Here is a 22,685-nt window from a genome sequence, read left to right on the forward strand (position 1 = left end):
GTGTCGTTGTTCCAGATTAGAATCTTTTGTTAACTTATAACTTTTCATGTTAGTGGGATATTAACTTAGCATTTTTAGTTGATATTGAAAGCAATGCAAGAGAGAACATTGATTTACAATTGTTAGAATGAGCTCACTACCATTGAAGAGCTGTCTAGTGTTCCATTAACAATTTGCAATATATAAACATGGGGTGCCCCATTACTTGCACTGAAGTGGAACAAGTGCAGGGAGGCAAAAAGCAGCCAAATAATCCAGCAAGCCTGGGCAAATACAGCAGGAAGCTGCCCTGGAAACGCTTCAAGATTATTTGGTTGTGTTGATTGGCCCTGGTAAATGCACAGGGTTGTGGGGATAGTTCAGGAGGGCCTGGGTGGAATGCCCTTTCTGAGAGACAGTGCAGACTCGATGGGCCAAATCACCTCTTCCTGCACTGTAGGGATTCCATGATTCTATGGGTTTCCAGCAACCAGGAGGAGGAGAGAAAGGCTTTGATCAGACAGATGGAAGAAAACTGTCCTCAGGAGGGGAGAGGCCACAGTCGAGAAAAAGAGGCATGATCAATAAAGGGGGAAGAGAGGCTGTGAATTGGGAGTGGGGAGAGATTGACAGAAAGGTTCTGAAAGGAGGTGGTTCCAAATCAAGCCCAAGGAAGAACTACTCCCCCTAACCCAGAAGGGGAGAATAAAAAATACACTTACATTGTGGAAACTGCAGCTAACAAACACTTTTCTTTCCCTGAGGGGTTTCCTAACTCATGGCAGGAGTCTGAATGAGTTTCCCAAAGATCTCTCAAATGCAATTGCTTTTCGTTCCCATTTCTACAGCCAGCTAAACTGAAAGACTGGCTGTTGGCTGCAGAGACCACATGCAAGGAGCAGAGGAAACGGGTAAGATCCAGGAGCTTCGGGCAAGGAGGAGGGGGTTTGCTGAGGAGTAAGATCAAAGCCTGGAGCCAGGGAACATCAGGGGATCAGGGAGCTCAAAGTCAGCAGAGCAAAATCAGAGTTTGTGACAAGGGAAAATCAAGGAAGCCAGAGCAGGGATTATTGAGGTACAAAGACAGGCGATATCAGAGAGGCTGGGGTCGGGAGATATCAAACACACCAGTATCAGATTGGAGGCTGGTATCAGGAAATTGGGACAGGGATCAGAGGATGAGATAGGAAGCTTCAAGGAGATTGAAAGTTGGATCAAGGGAGATTGTGGGGGTGGATCAGGAGAATCGGAAGCTTCATAGAGATTTGGCTGTTCGTGGAGGACTGGGTGAATCAAGTATACCAGATCCAGCAGGTCAGTGGAAAGGCATCCTGGGTGTAGCAGACTTCACCTCCTTTAGCCAGTGGGTTTCCAGAGGCCTGGAAAAGTCAGTCAGTCAGAGTTAAATTTAAAATGATGCAGCATCACGGTAATTTTAAATTGCTAACTCACCTTGCAAGTGGGTTGGTCGCCAACCCAACTAGGGTGTTGGAGAAAGGTTTATATTTTTAATATATTACATCCACCTGGCCCAAACTCATCCATTTGGGTGTGTGTGTGTGTGTGTGTGTGTGTGTGTGTGTGTGTGTGTGTGTGTGTGTGTGTGTGTGTGTGTGTGTGTGTGTGTGTGTGTGTGTGTGTGGCCAGGGGGGAGCGGGATGTTGGGGGGATGGGGGGATTAAAATTACCTGCACTATGTTGAGATGATCCTAGTCATTTTGTGGACAGCAGGAGTTTCCTAATCAACTCATGCCCTCAAGAATCAGAACCCCACTATTGTCTGGAGCAAGCCAAGCTGCTTGCTGTCCTCCGAGTGAAGAGAAGTCAGAGAAATAGAAGGCTAAGGTATCAGTTCTAGAAGTTGCTGAGGAAGATACAGAACTATGTTTCCTTTTAAAGACCAGAGTAGCTAGACCAGGTCCAAGGGAAACCTTAATAAAACTAACTGAGCTAGCTAACAGGAACAGATAGCACATCGTGTTACTTTCTACGCTTCAGAAAAGTCTAATGAGTTACGTTGAATTGAGGTGGGAATTACAATTGATATGACTCAATTTGGTCATCTGATAATTTATTACGTTACTGTGTTGTTGAGGTGGTTCAGTCATGATTGTATTGAATGGCAGTCCAGGTTCAGGAGCTTGTTCCTTCTCCTATTGCTTATGTTCTTACACTGTTATTTAAAATTTATTCATTTACAATTGGCCTTGTCTTGTAAAAGCATTTACTTCCCTGTTTAGGAGACTTAATGGAGGCACAGATTATACAACAAGCAATTATCATTGTTACAACCCCAGGGTTACATTAATAATTACTAGGTATCAGTCAACAAAGGCAAACACCTAGTCATAAGACAAGTAGAATTGACCATAATAAAAACTGAAAATGCTGGAAAAACCCAGCAAATCTGGCAGCATCGATGGAGCGGGGAAGCAGAGTTAAAAACCCAAATTCTTTGGCCTCACCCGTAGCCGAGTGTCAAATTCTCCATTCTTGCTGGCGGTAGTAGCAGGGTGAACAAGATCAGAGAATGCCAGCCAAAACATTGAGTCCGTAACAGTCTTAGAACGTAGAACAGTACAGCGCAGTACAGGCCCTTCGGCTCTTGATGTTGTGCCAGGCTATGTCCAACCCCAAGATCAAGCTATCCCACTCCCTATCATTCTGGTGTGCTCCATGTGCCTATTCAATAACCACTTGAAAGTTCCTAAAGTATCCGACTCCACTATCACAGCAGGCAGTGCATTCCCCACCCCAACCACTCTGAGTGAAGAATCTACCTCGGATATCCCTCTTCTGTCTCCCACCATGAACCTTATAGTTATGCTTATAGTTATGAATGGGATGGATAGGATAGAGGTGGAGAGGCTCTTCCCGCTCAGAAAGGACAGTAGGACTAGGGGGCACAGCCTCAAGATAAAGGGGAGGCGGTTTAGAACGGAGTTGAGGAGGAATTTCTTCACTCAAAGGGTGGTGAATCTCTGGAATTCTCTGCCCGTTGAAGTGGTGGAGGCTACCTCGCTAAATATTTTTAAGACGCGGGTTGATGGGTTTTTGATAAGAGAGGGGATTAAGGGTTATGGGGAGAGGGCGGGAATGTGGAACTGAGCCACGACAGATCAGCCATGATCTTATTGAATGGCGGGGCAGGCTCGAAGGGCTAGATGGCCTACTCCTGCTCCTATTTCTTATGTTCTTATGCTCCCTAGTAACAGCTTCATCCACCCAAGGAAATAGTCTCTGCACATCCACTTTATCTATCCCCCTCATCATCTTATAAACCTCTATTAAGTTGCCTCTCATCCTCCTCCACTCTAAAGAGAAAAGCCCCAGCTCCCTCAACCATTCCTCATAAGATCTACCCTCTAAACCAAGCAGCATCCTGGTAAATCTCCCCTGCACTCTCTCCAATGCTTCCACACCCTTCTTATAGTGAGGTGACCAGAACTGAACACAATATTCCAAATGTGGTCTCACCAAGGTCCTGTACAGTTGCAGCATAACCCCACAGCTCTTAAACTCAAACCCCCTGTTAATAAATGCTAACATACTATAAGCCTTCTTCACAGCTCTATCCACTTGTGAACCCCAAGATCTCTCTGTTCTTCCACATTCCTCAGAACCCTGCTGTTGACCCTGTAATTCGCATTCAAGTTTGTCTTATCAAAATGAATCACCTCACACTTATCAGGGTTAAACTCCATCAGCCACTTTTCTGCCCAGCTCTGCATCCTATCAATATCTCTTTTCAGCCTACAAGAGCCTTCCACCTCATCCACTACTCCACCAATTTTGGTGCCATCAGCAAATTTACTAACCCACCCTTCAGCCATCTTTTCCAAGTCAGTGATAAAAATCACAAATCACATTCTTTCAAGATTATTGCTGATGAGGTGGGCAATATTGGAAGCACAAAGTTAGAGATATTAATAGATTAAGTGAATGGATAAATCTATTTATTGATGGCATCAAATCCAGGCCAATATTTGAAACAGCCCCAAAAGATGGAGTAAGCCCTTCAGCTAACGTGCAAGGATTAGCACCTCACAGAACCTGCCTGCAAATATTCTTTGGAAGCTTGAGCAGTTGAACTGATTTGATACTGCCCCTTAAGATCTTAAAAACTTTGATCAAATCACCATTAACCTTGTAAACTGCAGAGATTACAGCTATAATTTGTGATTATTATCTGTACCTATTCATATCTCATTATGGGGGGATTCTCTAGTCCCTGGCAGAATGTTTCTCACGACAGGAGGCAGCGCACCATTTACCAGCAACAGGATCTTCTGGTCCCACCAGTGTCAATATGATTTCCCATTGACTGCACTCCACTCTGCTGGACAACCTGCAGCAGGGATACACCATCAGTAGAACCAGAGGATCCCACCACTGAGAACAACTGGAGAATTCTAGCCTATGTGTCTGGAGTCCCAAATCTCTTTGGACCTCCATTGTTTCTAGCTTTTAAAGGAGGCCTGCTGTAGACAGCGGGCAGCGGAGTGAGAGGGAAGCAGAGTGAGCTGCTAGGGCTTAGGATCAAAGGGCTTGAGAGAAAAGGGCCAGGTAAGTTTGAGTTGAAAACGGTGTTCAGTAGTACTAAAAGGAATAATAGAGGGGCATGTGATGTGCTGTTTCTGTATGATGTGGGAGCTGGTGGACCCCAGGGTCCTTCCCAGTGACCATGTCTGCAGTAAGTGCAGGTTGCTGGAGGAGCTACAGCTCAAAGTAGATAAGCTGGCCTCTGAGCTACAGACACTGAGGCTCGTCAGGGGGAGGGAGGGTGCCATTGATAATGGGGTGCAAGAGACATCCACACCCCCTAGACTGGCTAACTCTAAGGGTCAGGAACAGGAGGGGGCTGCTGAGAGGAGGAAGGGGGGTGGGGAGAGGAGGAAGGAGGGCGGGGGCCGGAGGAAGGAGGGTGGGGACCAAATGCCTCAGCCTCTCAATCTGCATAACAGGTTTGAGGTTCTTGCTTCCAGTGTGGACGAGAACAAGGGCAGTGAGGTTGGTGAGCAAACTGCACACGGTACAGTGATGCAGACACAGGACATAGACAAAGAGAAGGTGAAAAGGAATGTAGTGGTAATTGGGGATAGTGTAGTTAAGGGTATTGACACTGTCCTTTGTCAAAATTTCAAAGAGCACAGAAGGGTGTGTTGTCTGCCTGGTGCTCAGGTCCAGGATGTCGCATCTGGGCTGCAGAGGAACCTGGAGTGGGAGGGTAAGAATCCGGTCATTGTAGTACATGTGGGTGCCAACAACATGGGCAAAATGTGAACTGAGGATCTGGGGAGGGAGTATGAAAAGCTGAGAATGGAATTAAAAAGTAGAACCGACAAGGTGGTTATCTCTGGACTACTGCCTGAACCGAGTGCAGACGGGCGTAGGGTTGACAAGATTAAGGAAGTGAATGGGTGGCTCAGGGATTGGTGTGGGAGGAATGGGTTTGAATTTATGGGGCATTGGCACCAGTATTGGGGTAGGTGGGACCTGTTCAGGTGGGATGGGGTTGGTCTGAACCGTGCTGGGACCAGAGTCCTGGCGAATCGTGTAGGTAGGACTGTAGATAGGGCTTTAAACTAATTGGGGGGGGAGGGTGCGAGGGTAGGTGAAGTTACAGGATCTAAAGTAAAGGAGAGGGTACAGGTACGGGAAGAGGCCAAGGATGTCCCAGTAATAAAGGGAGTAGGGGGCGTGAGTAAGGTTGGTGGCATTCCTGCAAATAGGATACAGCTGAAGGCTGGGATGAAGGCACTTTATCTGGATGCACCAAGCATTCGGAATAAAGTGAATGAGCTGGTGGCGCAGATCAGCACAAATGGATATGATCTGGTGGCCATTACAGAGACATGGCTGCAGGGTGACAGGGACTGGGAGCTGAATGTCCAGGGGTGTCAAGTGTTTAGGAAGGATAGGGGGGAGGGAAAAGGGGGGGGCGTAGCTCTGCTGATTAAGGATAGCATCAGGGTGGTAGTAAGGGATGATATAGGAGCCAAAGAGCAGAAAGTGGAATCGTTGTGGGTGGAGATTAGGAACAGCAAAGGGAGGAAGACGCTGGTGGGTGTCGTCTATAGGCCCCCAAATAATGATCTGGAGGTGGGGCGGGCTGTTAACGCGCAAATAAATGTGGCGTGCAGGAATGGAACAGCGATAATTATGGGGGATTTCAATCTATGTATTGATTGGTCGAACCATGCTGGACACGGTGGGCTTGAGGAAGAGTTCTTGGAATGCTGCTGGGATAGTTTCCTTGAACAGTGTGTGTTGGAGCCGACGAGGGAGTGAGCTATGTTGGATCTGGCGTTATGTAATTAGGGACCTTGTGGTGAAGGATCCTCTTGGGAAGAGTGATCATTGTATGGTGGAATTTCTGATGCAGATGGAGGAGGAGAAAGTGGGTTCCCGGACATGCGTCCTTTGTTTGAACAGAGGGGAGTACGATAGGATGAGAGAGGAATTGGCGAATGTTGATTGGGGGAGCACATTGGAAGGTAGGTCTGCTGAGGAACAGTGGAGGATCTTTAAGGAGATCTTTCTTAGTGCTCAGCAGAAATTTATTCCGATGGTTAAAAAGGATCGTAGGAGGAGAGATAATCAGCCGTGGATAACGAAGGAGGTAAAGGAGAGTATTAAATTAAAAGCGGAGGCGTTTAGAGTAGCTAAGAGTAGTGGGCAAGAAGAGGATTGGGAGAGGTTTAAATATCAACAAAGAATGACGAAGAAGTTGATAAAGAAGGGTAGGATAAACTATGAAGCTGGGCTAGCGCTAAATATAAAAAAGGATAGTAAGAGTTTTTATAAATATATAAAAAGGAAGAGGCTGACTAGGGTGAACGTTGGACCCTTAGAGGATGAGAGGGGGGACTTAGTGGTAGGGGATGGGGAAATGGCTGAGGCCTTGAATGACTTTTTTGTTTCGGTCTTCACGGAGGAGGACGTGAATAGTTTGCCGGGTGTTAGTGATGGAAAGATGGCAGGAGTGGAGGGCCTGAATGACATTATTGTTACTAGAGAGGCAGTGCTAGACAGACAGGAGGGACTGATTGTGGACAAGTCCCCAGGACTGGATGGAATGCATCCAAGGGTTCTGAAAGAAATGGCGGAGGTGATAGTGGATGCCTTGATGATTATTTTCCAAACCTCGCTGGATTCCGGGGAAGTGCCGGAAGATTGGAAAACGGCTAATGTTACGCCATTGTTTAAGAAGGGTGGCAGGCAAAAGGCAGGGAATTATAGGCCGGTTAGTTTAACGTCTGTTGTAGGTAAAATGCTAGAATCCGTGATCAAGGAGAAAATAGCAAGGCATCTTGAGGAGAATTGTTTGATAGAGCAGACGCAGCATGGTTTCATTAAGGGGAAGTCGTGTCTGACGAATTTATTGGAGTTCTATGAGGATGTGTCTAGGGCGGTGGATAGAGGAGAGCGGTAGATGTGGTGTTTCTTGATTTTCAGAAGGCGTTTGATAAGGTGCCGCACAAGAGGTTATTACAGAAGGTTAGGGGGCATGGAGTTGGGAGTAGGGTATTAGCGTGGATAGGGGATTGGCTGTCAAATAGGAGGCAGAGAATGGGGGTCAATGGGTGCTATTCAGATTGGCGGTTGGTGACTAGTGGAGTGCCCCAGGGATCGGTGCTGGGGCCTCAGCTATTTACCATTTATATAGATGATCTGGAGGAGGGAACCGAGTGTATGGTGTCAAAATTTGCTGATGACACCAAGATTGGTGGAATGGCAAATTGTGCGGAGGGTGTGGAAAGTCTGCAGAAGGATCTAGATAGGCTGGGCAAATGGGCCAGGAACTGGCAAATGGAATTTAATGTTAGCAAGTGTGAAGCTGTCCACTTTGGTAGGAATAATGGTAGGAAGGACTATTACGGGGCGAAAAACTGCAGCAGGCGACGGTGCAGAGGGACCTCGGGGTCCTTGTGCATGAGTTGCAAAAACCCAGCCTGCAGGTGGAGCAGGTGGTCAGGAAGGTTAATGGGATGCTGGCCTTCATAGCGAGGGGGATTGAATATAAAAGTAGGGAGGTCTTGCTGCAACTGTACAGGGCACTGGTGAGGCCGCAGCTGGAGTACTGTGTGCAGTTTTGGTCGCCGCACTTACGCAAGGATATTTTGGCCTTGGAGGGAGTGCAGAGGAGGTTCACTCGGCTGATACCGGAGTTGAGGGGGTTGAACTATGAGGAGAGGCTGAATAAACTAGGCTTGTACTCGAGTTTAGAAGAATGAGGGGAGATCTCATTGAGACATATAAGATGATGAATGGGATGGATAGGATAGAGGTGGAGAGGCTCTTCCCGCTCAGAAAGGACAGTAGGACTAGAGGGCACAGCCTCAAGATAAGTTGGGGGGGGCAGTTTAGAACGGAGTTGAGGAGGAACTTCTTCACTCAAAGGGTGGTGAATCTCTGGAATTCTCTGCCCGTTGAAGTGGTGGAGGCTGCCTCGCTAAATATATTTAAGACGGGGGTAGATAGGTTTTTGATAGGCAAGGGGATTAAGGGTTATGGGGAGAGGGCGGGAAAGTGGAACTGAGACACGACAGATCAGCCATGATCTTATTGAATGGCGGGGCAGGCTCGAAGGGCTAGATGGCCTACTCCTGTTCCTATTTCTTATATTCTTATGTTTATGTTCTTATGCCCGATTCTGGCCATTTCAGGTCCAATAGGACCTTACATTTGCTTACATTGGGTGCCATTTGTCACAGTTTTATCCATTCACTTAATCTATCTATACCTCTGTAATTGTATCCTCCAATCTACACTGCTCGCAATACCACCTATTTCATCAGAAAAGTTGGATATGTGGCTTTCTTTTCCACCGTCTAAATCATTATTAAATACAGTGAATAGTTCAGGTCCGAATAAAGAATCTTTTGGAACACCCCTAATCATGTCCATCCAATTAGAATAACTTACCCATTGTTTCGACTACTTGATGCCTGCTTTTCAGCCAATTTCGTAACCAATCCAATAATTTGCCTTCAATTCCCTGAGCTTCAACTTTAGTTAATCATCTCTAATGGGGAGTTTAAGAACATATATAGATGTTCCCCTCTCCACAATTTTTGTTTCTTCTTCAGAAGATTCAATTAGGTTTATTAGGCATGAACTACCCATGCTGACTTTCTCTAATCAGCTGAATATTTTTAAGGTGTTCAGTCACACTAGGGCTTGATGATAGATTGTATAGCAATTTATTGACAACAGGTATTAGGCTAACTGCTCTTTGATTCCCTCTCTCACCTTTCCTAACATACCTTGTCCTTCCGTGCCTGCTGGGTACCGCAGGGGCTGGGGTGTGTTATAGACCCCGACAATCACATTTTGATTTAATGTTTTAGTTTCCTTTCAACTTTGTTTTTTTGTTCGGGCCGTTCCCCCCTCCTTCCTTTTTGGGGGGCTGCCCCTTTTAATTTGCCCGTAAGTTAATTTGAGTTTGTTTACTTGTTTGGTGCCTTAAAAGAGCTCCTAACATACCTTGTGCAACTTTTCAATCTAAAGGATTGGTTCCTGAATCAAGAGAGCTTTAGTCAATTATATTGGGGCAGCTACTTCATTTAAGACCTTGTAATGGAAAACAGCTAATTTTGGATGTTTGTCACTCTTCAGTGCCATCAGCTCCTCCTTTATGGTAATATTGCTTCCATTAATTTTGGTGTGTCCCTATCCCTGATTCGGGATCAGTTTCCTGGGGATTTCCAGCATGCTGACCTCTACCTCTATATGATTATTCAGCACATCTATTACTTTCTTCATTTCATTGACAGTATCTAGAAAACTGGTCTTCCAAATTAGCTATGTTCAAAATCAAGGCTCATCAGAATAATGATTGCTTCCACTTGCCTAGGTCCTGTGGAAACCACAGAACTCTCCATCTGTTCTTCCTCCCACAGCAAACAAGCTTTTAAACCCAATTATCAGTTTTCCACTTTCCTCTTGGCCTCTCTCTTTCTCCTCATACATTTACAATTACTTTTGTTTGAAAACTTGCTCCTTAGTATATTTGACATTGACAGACTTCCTCAAATGCATCACAGAAAAAGCATGCAGGTGTTAAATGGATGCATTCATATACTGCTGATATTTTAGGCTGTATTCAAGAATTCAAAATCTTCCTAACTACAAAATTGTGTTGATATAATACGGAATAAAATTGATACTGAGGGAAGGAAAATCCGGGTAAAAGGCCAGGTAAGTACCCGCAAAAGCAGGGTTTTCTTTCTTGGGGTGGAACAGGGACTGCAGATGATAACTGGAGTCTGGCTGCCTCCCTGGAAAGGGCTTGGAGGCAGCTGCGAGTCATTGGGTACAGAGGTGGTTTAAAAGACCCACCCTGGTGCCTGCGACTTCATCTCAGATGTAATAAAACTGTAAAATAAAAAATAGCTCTCTGGCCCCCACCCTTCACACCTCCACACATCACATGGTCCATCATAACCTCTTTGTCAAGATATGCCCCTCTACTAAACTTCATGGCTCCTCTGACCATCCATGCCATTCTATGCCCATTTATTCCCACACCCTTTATACCCACCATGCCAAGCTGTTGCCTTTTACTCACATCCATGCCCCTCAGGCCCTCCAAATTACCTATAGCCCTCCTCCATCCAACTCCATAGCCCTTAGACACTCCATTCCAGCCTAGACCCCTCCACTCACCGCCCATGGTCTTTTATTATTCTCTGCCCATACTCATGGTGCCTCGCACCCTCTCATTCAAGCTGTGCTACTTTTCTCATCCACCAAGGTCCCTCTCGCCCTCCTATGCCAAGCTATATCCCTCCACCCTTTCCACTGGGCATCTTACACATTCCATTCCAAGTTATTACTCTGTATCCAATTCCATGTTCCTCATACCTTCCATGCTAAACCACATTGACTCCACCCACCCCTTGGTTCCTTATACATGCCACACCATTCTATTACCTACCTCCCATGACCTCTCACACCCTCTGTGAAAAATAATGGCTGGGATTCTCCCAAAAAAATTCGAAGTGCCAAATTTGCATAAAAATTGGAGTAAATCCTGTTGGATTTTTCAGCGGGATTTTCAAAATGAATTCCCCACACTCTGCACTGCACAGAGTCACACTGAAAATCCAAGGGCGGAGCCTATTCCTGCTGGAGAGACCAGCAGCATAGCGCTAGGTGGGTCACTGTGCATGCGCCGACTTATCATAGCAGAAATCGGTGCTTGCCCAGTAGCCCCACGCACCAGCCCCCGATGGCTGGACAGTTCAATTACTGGCCAGCACAACAAACCTGCATCACTGGCCTCCCGGATGTCTCTGGGCAAGCCACAACTTCTTTCCCACCCCCCACTACCAGCCTGCCTCGATCTTCCCACTCTACCCCACCTCACCATCTGCAGCCCAGATCAGCCCCTTCCCTCCCTCCATCATGGATCCCTATACAAAGCAGCCCCCCCCACCCCCACTGATCATCATCACCACCCCACCCCACCCCCGACCCTGTTCTCCTGTCCACATGTCTGGTCTTAGCCTCTTGAAATGTTCTAGAAAACCCCAATGCAAACTGGAGGAGTAATACCTCATCTTCCAGTTGGGCATTTTGCAGCCTTCCAGACTAAACATTGAGTTCAACAATTTCAGAGCATGATCTCTCCCCTCCACTTTCACCCTATTTCCTTTTATTTTATTTGTGGTCGGTGCAGACTCAATGGGCCTCTTTCTGCACTGTAGGGTTTCTATGATTCATGATTCTATTCACCCATTTTATCCTTCTTTCTCACCTCTGTTTTTCCCCTTCCCATTCCAGCTCACCTTTACAATGCACCACCGTTCCCCAACCCCTCCTCTTTCAGGGCACTGCCACATACCTCAGGCAGCCCTTTAACAATGTGCACCTCTGTTCTGCCCAGCTCTGATGAAAGGTCATCCAGACTCAAAATATTTGCTCTATTCTCTCCCCACAGGTGCTGTCAGATCTGCTGAGATTTTCCAGCATTTCCTGTTTTTGTTTTTCGATTCCAGCATCTGCAATATTTTGCTTTTATTACTTATAGTTTTTACATGCCCATTCACCCATAATATACGCTGTGCAGAACCAATGAACCCTATAGTAACAGTGTTACATGTGAAAAATATTTAACAAAACAGTCATTTTGTAATTGGGTAATTGAGAAATAAATCTAAGAGAAAAAGCTGTCAATTAAGTGATGTTTTCCCTTGGGTGCAGCTGTTTCAATGACTATCGGATGCCTGGGCTCTCAGCTAAGCCACAATATGCATTCTTAGCAGAGAGCCCAGACATCCTTTAAATTTCCATGCCCACTTTGCTAGGAGGCAAGCCTTCACAGGAGATTTGATTGAATGAATGACTGGTACACTAAATTGTGCTAGAAGGGAAAAGGATGGGGTCCATCTAGGGGCAAAGAGGGGTTACATGAATTAACCATTTCCCATCAATTGACTGTTAGAATAAAAACCCTTTTACTTGTACATATTTATAAGAATTAAATTCAAATATTTCTGAAAATTAGAATTTATTTAACGTAAAATAATTGCTAACACTAATTGTTCTTTAATACAAAAACAAACGAGTGAAAAATTATTATGGCAAAGGACAAAATTTCCTTGCAGCAGTTGTTTTCTTTCAAATTGTGTGGATGGCGACAATGATATTTACCATTGGAAAAGTAATACTTCCAGAATAATCTTTTTTTGACACTTTCTAGTGGTAGGATTTGATTTGATTTATTATTGCCGCGTGTCAGGGTACAGTGAAAACTTGTCCTTTGCGCGCTACACAGACAAAACATACCATTCATGGAGTACATTGAAGGAAAGGAAAGGATAGAGAGAAAAGATGGAATTAGAGGGTATGCTGGGAACCTCACTCTGACTTCAGTAAAAATTATGGTTTTGCTAATCTAATTTGGCATTATTAGGGCTTATTGCATGAAAAATAATTTTCCTTAATTTGCACTGTAGCCAGCTAATGCTGTCATTTGTTAATAATGAGCTACAATGTTTTACAGGTGTACAAAAAGAAGACTGAAGCTGCCAAAAAGGAGTATCTCAAACAATTGGCAGCTTACAGAGCCAGTCTGGTTTCCAAGGTAATGCCCTGTCATACCAATATTTTCAGCATCATTCTTTCAAATGTCCTTCTTCCTCCCTTTCCACTCCTGCACTTAGAAGTTATCCTTTTAATTCCATGGGATCAAGAAAACCAAATTCTTTCCCTTCCTCCATTGCATGAGTTACTCAATTGACACGTCGCTCTCATTGATAAACTACTGTTTGTTGTTTAGTTCTGTGCAAATATGACAAATATGTCTTCATTTCAATATGTATTTAGAGTCAAAGAACAACATTTTTTGAGAGTTATGCACTTAACATAATTTTTAATTTATAATGATGTATAATTGTGCATCTTGGTATTTCTGTGTTTGTAAACAAATAATGTATTTAGATTATATAGGCATCTGCTTGGCATGTTTAGTTTGTATCTTTAACTGTTTGCCAACAATAACTTTATGACTGACGAGATGGGCTGAATGGCCTTGTCCTGCTCCTATATCTTAGGATTTTATGTCACAGCATCTTGATTTTATATAGTGCTGTTAGTTCATCACATGTTTGCAAAGAGAAATAATGAAAAAAAACTTTAAAATTTTCCAAAGAAACATGATTGGACAAATAAATTAAAGTGAACTATCAAAGCTTTTGACAAAGGTATTGAGTACAGTTTGATGAATACTGCTTCTTGATGTATTCTGATTATTTTGGTTCAGTAGTGACTATAGTCAGGGAAGAGGAGAAGTACAGCATGACACATTTTCTATATCAGCCTCTTATACATTTAATGCAATTTCTTTAAACGATCCCATCAATATAATACTGAAAAGTAATATCAGTGAAAGAAAAGGGAAAGTGCTGAATAATTATTTAAGAAAATCACCACTGTATTTTGTCAGTAAATCCATTACTGCAAGCTAACAGTTAACTATCTTGATGATCTTCTCTACAGAGCTACAATGACCCAATTGATACAAAGACATCCCAGGCTTCCCAGATGATGAATTCAAAACAGCCAGTATTTTCTGGCCACTCACAGGCCCCGTCTCCAATGTACCTTGGTTCAGGTGCCTATCATCAACAGCCTGGCATGAACCCTCACATATCAACCATGCATCCTAACCTGTCTCGGAGTATTGCTCCCAAACCCAATGGGCAGATGCCAGTGACTGTTTCTATAGCAAATATGACCGTCTCTCCACCTCCATCTCTTCAGATTAGCCCACCTCTGCACCAGCTATCCATGCAGCAGCACCAGCTTCACCAACAGCAGACTTCTGTTATGTCTCAGCAAATAGGAAACCACCAGCTATCAATGCAGGTTCAACCACCTCTGCACTCACCAACAATGCAGCAGGTCAGTATATTTGTGTAACTAACATAAACCGAATGATAAACTTTGTATTTAGTCTCCATATTAAATGTGAGGTTATATTGACTGATGTCAGAATGACAAGATAGCTCAAAACAATCAAGCTGTTCCATCTTGATGATAAAATCGGTTCTAGTTGCTGAGCTTCGTTAACTGGTTTGTTAATTTTAGCCAGTTTGAAGAAAATTAAGTTGGTGACCATATTGTGGTGGCACATACCAATGGCAGAAAGGAGTGGGGTGAGAGAAAAGAGAATAGTCGATCTGCCTGGTAGCTTCAAATACACTTCTTACTGGGCAAGGATACTCAGAAACATCAGCTATTTAAATGGTAACAGTTCCCTAGATGAAGAAAGATTCATGGGAATAAATCAGAGACACAAAGGAGGCTACTCAGCCCATCAATTTGCATGCTGGCCTTCTGCACAGCAATCCAGTCTGTCCCATTCTCCACTCTAGCCTTGTAAGCCTGCAAGTTTATTTTCCTCAAGTGGTCACCCAATTTCCTTTTGAAATCAATCATTGTCCCAGCTTCAACCACCCTCATGGGTCCTGAGTTCGAGGTCACTAAATGTGCTGCACAAATGGTTTTCTTCTCACGTGAGCCCTTCAAGTCTTACTCAAAACCTTAAATCTGTGTCCCATAGTTCTTGTACAATCACGTAATGGAAATATTTTTCTTTGTCTACCTTATATGGACCTGTCATAATCATGTAACTTCTATCAAACTTCCCCTAAGTGTCAACTCAGCACTTTAGAAAGGTTCAGCATAACTTCCTTGCTTTTGGACTCAATGCCTCTATTTATGAAGTAAGCATAGGAAATGCTGGAAAAATGGAGTAAGTCTAGCAGCGTCTGTGAAGAAAAAAAAAACGAGTTAACATTTTGAATCCAGTATGATCCCCTCCCAACTGGATAAAGGTAGAAGTGTGATGGGCTTATTGCAGTTGATAAAGGGGAGAACAGCAGGCAGAACAAAATAGGAGGTCAGGAATGGGTTGGAGGTTAGAAGAGATTAAATGACAAAGATGTCTTGGATTACTAGGCAAAGGGAGTGGGAATGATGATATAAAGATATCAGCTTTTCTCTTTCTCTGCTATTAAAACATTCGACTATTTTGCTTCCCGATATTGCTGATCTTTATTCTGCTATTAACAACTACACTGGACCGAAGTTTTTACAATCATTACCACGCCCTTTGCCTTGTGTTCCAATGAGGTACAACAGTCCTGCAGTCAAAAAAGCACTATTTACTGTAACTTGCTGTTTTCTGTTCTTAAGCCAATTTTTCATTCATGCTGACATTGACCCTACTACTCCATGAGTCACAATTTTATTTCCTGCTTTTTATGTGGCATTTTGTCATACGTTTTCTTAAAATTCACATAGACAACATCCATTGCTTTTGCCCCATCAACTTCATCAAAATATTCAAACAGATTAGTCAAGCGCAAGTTGTCTTTTACCAATCCCTAATGCCTATCCTTAATTAATTCAAATGTCTTCAATTGCCTGTTGATTTTCCCCTAATTATTGTTTCTAAAACCCTACCACAAATGAGAAACTCACTATCCTGTAGTTACTAGAGTATCCTTCATCCTTTCTTAAATAAGGGTGTCACATATACCACTCTCCAATTCTCTGGCACTGCCCCAATATCTAGAAAAGATTGACAGATTATGACCAGCTCTTCTACAATATCCATCCCCATTTTCTTTAACAACTTGGAGTATAAACCATCTGGACCAGGCAGCTGCAAAAGCACAACCAGCTTTCCAGTACATCCTGCCTCTCCATTTTCAACCCATCCATCGCCTTTACCATCTCTTCTTCGAATGGTAAATGCCAAGAGAGAAGGGAAAACATAGATTTGTTGCATGTGGCCTTTGTGCATCATTTCCTTGATCACTAGAAGACCTACAGGATAGCTTTTTGATACCACTCCAACATGAGCATTTTACTAATGCAAGCATTGACAGTGATTTGCAATAAGCTATTTAAATGTGGAAAGCATCACAGTCCGACCTCTGTGCTTCCTTCATATATATGCAGATTCTAGCACCAGCCACTGAATGGCAATCATGTGCAGGAGCCCAGCTAATGTTCCCTTCCTTCCCCAGCCTAGGGCTGATGAGGTTGATTGCAACTTCCTAAACCTGGGGCCTTCTGGATTTTATGGCTTGGTGGTACAATACAAGGTGTACTTCTTCATTTAAAAAAAATCTAGTTTTCTAAACGTTAAACCTCTGTGGAAATTTTGGCTTTCAAAAGCAATTGCAGCATTATTCTTGACTCCAGTCATTTTCAATCATTATAATTATATTGGATAAAAAGTCTGTTTTACAGCATGGTGTTGTTGAATATGCTCAATTTAACATGATGCAAGATATTTATTATGGGGCATTACTTTAGATTCATAAATTATATCATTATATATGAAAAGGAATACTAGCTAAATTATGAATTACATAGTGAAAATCCTGGAGGGCTTTGTATGTACGCTTGAGAATACTCCAAATCCAAAAACACTAAAAGTCGCAAGGCTGGAATATTTGTTCAGATAAACCAATCCTCCTTGTTATTCTGTTCACTGCAAGAGAAAGAATCTCCAAAAATGAAATCATTAATATCTGTCGACTTGCTGTATAACCTTGTGGAAAAATCTTTGTATGATATTACAAAGACAGATTTTCAATTTTCTCATGTAATAAACAGATGTGTGTGGATTTGGATGTAATTTCAAGGTTGTAAAAAAAAACAAAATCACATTGAGATTGATGAATAAATCAACCAGGAAGACAAAAACCCTGATGCCTGATGAAAACACCTCTTCAGATAGGCAGGAAATGAAATTAGTTCACAGTAAAGTGCAGAGATGAAGATCAGTGTTCTGTTTTGCTGCAGGCTTCATAAGACTTAGCACAGCAGCAGAGCAAATTGCTAGGACTCAAAAATCTAATTACAGAGCAAATGCCCCCTCTGACACCAAATTAATCTCTATCGCACCCCCCCCCCCTTTTTATTCCACTCTAGCACATGAAAATGAAATTTAAAATTCTAGGCATGAATGCCACCAATCACAGAAAAACATCTGGTAATTGTTGCTGCAGGATCAAACTGTAAAATGTCCAGTATTGTGTAATTAGACTTCTTTGCATTAATTTTTAAGCTCAATTTATCTTTCATCAGACTTCATGAATGGCTGATAAAGAACAGTCACTGCTGTTTTCTTGGCACAGTATTCTACTTCAGCTCTCGTAATCTGAAGAGAGTTTTTGGACACAAACTGCATCCATTTCATTTGCAATCTTATCCGAGGAGAAATGGAAATGGGACCAAATTCAAATACGTAATTTGAATCTTGAGAGAGTGCAAAACAAAGAGTGAAAAATATAAAAGTATGCTCCATGTTAATTCATATAAATTAAATTCAGAATAGTTTTCAGACATGGAATTAGAACATAACATTGGGCATTAATAGCCTTAAGAGTGGATTCTGTGGACTACAGTGAAATGTATTTGGTTAGAAACAAAATTTCCTCTAGCAAATGCATTTATATATATCTTACATATAATTTCAAGATTTATTTCTGTACTGTTGAATACGCAGTTCTTCTGTGTTACGTGATGTATGTCATTCTCTTTTCATTAATGTTCTGCTTTCTCTGGAATTGCTTTTTTTGGCCTTTTTTTAGTATTTCTTTTCTGTGAACTTCCAACAAAAGCTGTGTTAGACTGAATTTTGGTTAGTTGAGACTCATGAAGATGAAAGAGAAGCAGATGGTGCCTTTGTGAGTGAAGGAAGGAGAGTAGTTTGGAGAACAATACATTAATAGATAGAGTTAAATAAAATACCCAGCCACCTGCTGCCTGCTCTTTCAGCCTGATCCAAATGTATGTTCCAGAGATTAACTTCCATTGCATTTATATTTATCAAGATTAAAATAGTAATGACAGCTAAAAAAGACAATAAGCACTCCACCTCATCCTTTCTTCTCTCTTACTCTTGATTCAGCTCAAGTTCTTTATTGAACTACATGTCGAAACAAATGTATAAATGTTCCTGTATCATAAACTCCCAATATACATATTCTATTTTGATCTTTATTGACTTGAAATGATCATGAGTATTAATTTTAGGTGTTACAGTAATTATCATCTATTTTAATTTGCAGGATTGCTAACTTTTGCACTAGAAGCACCAAACATTGTTAAAAGCAGCAAAAGGTTTCTCAAGCTTCTGTTCCTTTTTTTTCAGTTCCTTTTTTCCTTTTTCATTAGATCGCCTACCTAACAGATCACTTGTATTATCCTGGGAACAAGATTCTAGATCTCTGCCCATATGTTGTATCAGCATGAGAAAGTCGTACTCGACTTGCCACATTTTTCTCTCTATCGGGGGGTAGCTGGTGCCTGTTGGAATCAGGAACTCACTGCATAAATGAACTTTTATCCTATCTAATTGTGGCATATAAACTCCACACACAATGCAATAAAGTATATTTTATTTGCCAGTTGTTTCTACTTAGTCTGTTTATGAGCTTTTATCTTGTGAACAGCTAATTTGGCAATGGCAAAATTATGTCACTAAATTGCACATTCTGCCCAGGTAAAATTTGAATATAATTCTGCCCTTCGCCATGATAGTGAGGCTACATGTTGATCCACTTTCCTGTCACACCACTGCACAAATGCTGCCAGTACTAAATTGGCAAATGCAATATAATTATGACATTAAAGATATAGGACGCATTAGAATAAATTAATTACATTTCCCCAACCTGTTACTTATATACTTCAGAGAATATCAACTTACCAGTACATTGCTGAAAAGTGTTGTTCATATTTATAATGGGCACATTAAAGAAAATACATCAACCCATTAACCTTCCTTTACACCAAACCACATTAATCGCAACGTTGATCAGTTCAACGGATGGAAAAATACAGTGAGGAAGTGAATAAAAAGAGGATTAAAGAATTGAAGCATTAGCCCCAAATTTCCAGTAACCTGAAAGTTGGAAAGAGATGCTGTCTGGATAGATGGGGAGGGAGGGTGAAATTTGGGTCAGAGCCTGGTTATGGTGGATTACTAATCAGTGGATATTGTATTGATGTGGGTTTGGTGGGTAGTGCAGTGAACTGTTTTTTGAAAACTGGCCTCATTGGACAGTAGTAAGACTTAGCTATATTTTTGCACCTGTTGGGTTTGAGCTGTGGGTTCCACTTTTGCTGCAGATATATACTGCAAGTTCCTTCCCATCACTGAGCTCCCACTTCCAACCTCCACCCGAGATCTTTTGCATGATGTGGTCTACTGCTTGGAATATATAAATACCGTACTATCCCAGAATATGGTATAAAATCAGGGAGGCACCTGCTTTCCAACATTTCATTTTTATTTTTTTAAACTTTTGCATTGTATATTCATCTGAGATCCAGTGAGGATAGAAGGCAAAGCTACATATGTGATGTCGTTGGTGTGTGGATTCTGAAAGGCCGCAATTTAACAGAAAAAAAATAACTATCATCCCAGCGTGAGCTGCTAGTTGGTTTATTCGGCATAACTGTTGTATTCATAACAGCCACCTGTTTTGTTACATTTTCCTGCTTTCAGGACTAAGTTGGAATTTTTAAATATTTGCCTTGACTAAAATGAATGAATTGCTTTTGGATTATGTCAAATATTTTCTCAGTGGCTAGGGACAATGGAATTGTACAGAATAGCAAATATAGTAAACCAATATGCTTTTGCTGGGATAACATCTAACATTAACGGCCCTTAAAAAGTAATTACAGGGTGTAAATAGCAAGCATTTGAAGCTTCAAAGATCAGCATTCATTCAATAATCCACATGTCCTCCTGGTGTTGTAAAATATATTGTTGGTTAAAATGCAAAATTGATCTTTTTGTTTCTCTTCTCCCCTTCCACCCCGTCCCCCCCCCCACCCCAATCAGAATGATTATTTGTCAACATGAAGCTTTAGGATAAAAAAAATCTCAGTGAATTCACTTTTGATCTCATTCTTTTCATTGTTTCATGATTGACAACCTTGAAAATCCTTGTTATTTTCTGCTTCAGGGGTTCTTACAATCTGAGTTTCAGAACATAATCAACTCAACATCTACAGCTGCACCTGTTGCTACTCCAACAATGGACTGTGTTCGTTCAGTTTGCCGAAATCTCCCACCACAGAGTGTGGACTGGAATGACTACTGCAATAATGGGTTAGTGGTCAGCAGTTACACATAAAGCCAGAACCACAGCTTCACATTTTAGATGGCGGTCAAGGGGTTATTGTTACATGCTTAGTTTTTTTGTTGTTGTTCCTGGTTGCATTAGATCTCAGCAAAATGTGGGAAAAGTTATGTTTTGATCTTTCTATATCTTGGAATATAGTTGCAAAACAAGTTTTAATAATTTCTGAAACAATTAGGTGAATAGTGATTGATACAACCGAATATCATTGTAAAGCGATGTTTATGCTAGGGTTGCCCACTCTGCAGGAATTTCTTGAACTTTCCAGGACTTAAGTATTAACTCCAGGGAAGCAGCTTAAAAATCACAGAGGCATTTTATTTGAGCATGTTTGTTTGTTGCCAATATATTGGAGAAGGGAAACTGGCTGTTGGATTGGGCAGGGCAATTGACCATGAGAAGTCATGTGATGAAACCTGCTGAGCGATGTCTAACCAGAGTTGGCAACCCTAGTATGAGTATGTGCATGTTACATTTGCTTACACTCCCTGTCAACTTCAGTTGTTCATACTTTTAATGGAAACTGCCCATGCTTAACATCCTGTAATTACACCCTCTTGTCAGCATTACAAGCTTCCATTATAAATCCAGACACAGAAATTTATCATGGAACTACAGTATGAAAACAAGGACAAAATGTATTGCTGGGAATTTAATTGGAGTTTCTCTTGATTGGCTGCCTTGGTTCCATCTGGAGATAAATGAAAACCCTGGTTAGATTAATTATCTGGGGTATCCATCCATCTTTTTACCTAAGCTACGACAGCTGAAATTATAAGCACCTGAGTATAAAATGTGTACTGAATTATCTTTCCACACCCTAGTCCAATTATCTGTAGATGACTTGGTCTTGAATCTATTTATACAATACCCGCACATAGGTAGACACAAGCATGTGGAAGGCTGGTGGTGAATCGTGACTTCCTGTGGTTATTCATGGCACATCCACATTCAGTCCCAAAACAACAGAAGTAATCATGCACGCCTATAGTGCACACTCAGATAAACATTTATATTTGTGATATATCGTATACATTGTTTCCTCATTCAGTATATTCTTCATTTTACAGATAGTCTAGCCAACTGAGAAAAATGAAGCAATCTCTTTTTTGGAGGAGGAGGGATAAAATTTGTCTTGGGCAATGATATAAAATGGGCAACAAACCTATCAACAGCCTGATTTACACAACACCAAAATTTATTTTTCACTGAATTCAGGTGCAGGATATTGGTGCCCAAAATTAACATTTGTCATGCTCCCTCTCCTTGAAACAGGTCCAACAAGATCCAAATTCTCCCCTTAGGTTTTATTAATGTTTAACAGCCTTGCTGACCTTACAGAGGCACATAAATTTTAGGAAAAGGAAAAATCAAACTGTGAGAACAGAATATTGAGGTTCACAAGTTGAACCTAGCAAAATGCAATTTAGGATTAGTTGGAAGACCTTCCTCTACACAATGATCTTAGATGGAACAATCTACTAGACAGAACAGATGGAAATGCAAACTTCAGAATCGTTTAAGAACCAATTGGAGAGAACAATGGAGGGACTGGAGGCTCATTTTTGAAGGATGAGCAGAGATAGGCAGTACAGTCTGCCTCATTAATAATTATATTGTGTTCCCAGTAGTGCTAATATTAAGTTTGTGGATGTTCCCAACTTTTGCCCAACCTTGTATCTGTGTAAAGAAAGCATGAACTGGTTCAGAAAGAGAAAAGCAGAAGTGCTAATACGGGGTGGCTGATTTTCAATGTAAATAAATGTAACAATCATGCATATTGGAATAAGAAGCATCTACACAATTTAAGAGCTAAGGTGTGTATTGATCAATCATTGAATTTTTTCATTCAATGTACAGCTATCATAATAATTGGACAACTGTTGGGAGCTCTGCACTATAAATTGAGACAAGGTGCAGGATTTTCCAGCCCTTCCCACCAGGAGAACTTTCTGGCCCCATCAAAGTCAACTCCCTGGGGTGGATGCCCTGAAAGAGGGGCAGGCAAGGCATGCAAAG

The 22,685-nt window shown here is 42.0% G+C and overlaps 1 protein-coding gene across 5 annotated transcripts in view; it reads left to right on the forward strand.

Moving 5' to 3' along the window:
* Nucleotides 1–22,685, forward strand: part of tox (thymocyte selection-associated high mobility group box) — a 265,357-nt gene that overhangs the window by 235,024 nt on the left and 7,648 nt on the right. For all 5 annotated transcript variants that reach the window (XM_080194908.1, XM_080194907.1, XM_080194906.1 and 2 more), the window contains 3 exons: nt 12,992–13,072; nt 13,987–14,391; nt 20,490–20,635. In XM_080194908.1, the coding sequence (XP_080051034.1) occupies nt 12,992–13,072; nt 13,987–14,391; nt 20,490–20,635 (632 nt within the window). The remainder of the gene's footprint in view (nt 1–12,991; nt 13,073–13,986; nt 14,392–20,489; nt 20,636–22,685) is intronic.

Source organism: Carcharhinus amblyrhynchos, chromosome 8, assembly GCF_965287045.1.
Source record: "Carcharhinus amblyrhynchos chromosome 8, sCarAmb.v2.hapA, whole genome shotgun sequence".
NCBI lineage: Eukaryota > Metazoa > Chordata > Chondrichthyes > Carcharhiniformes > Carcharhinidae > Carcharhinus > Carcharhinus amblyrhynchos.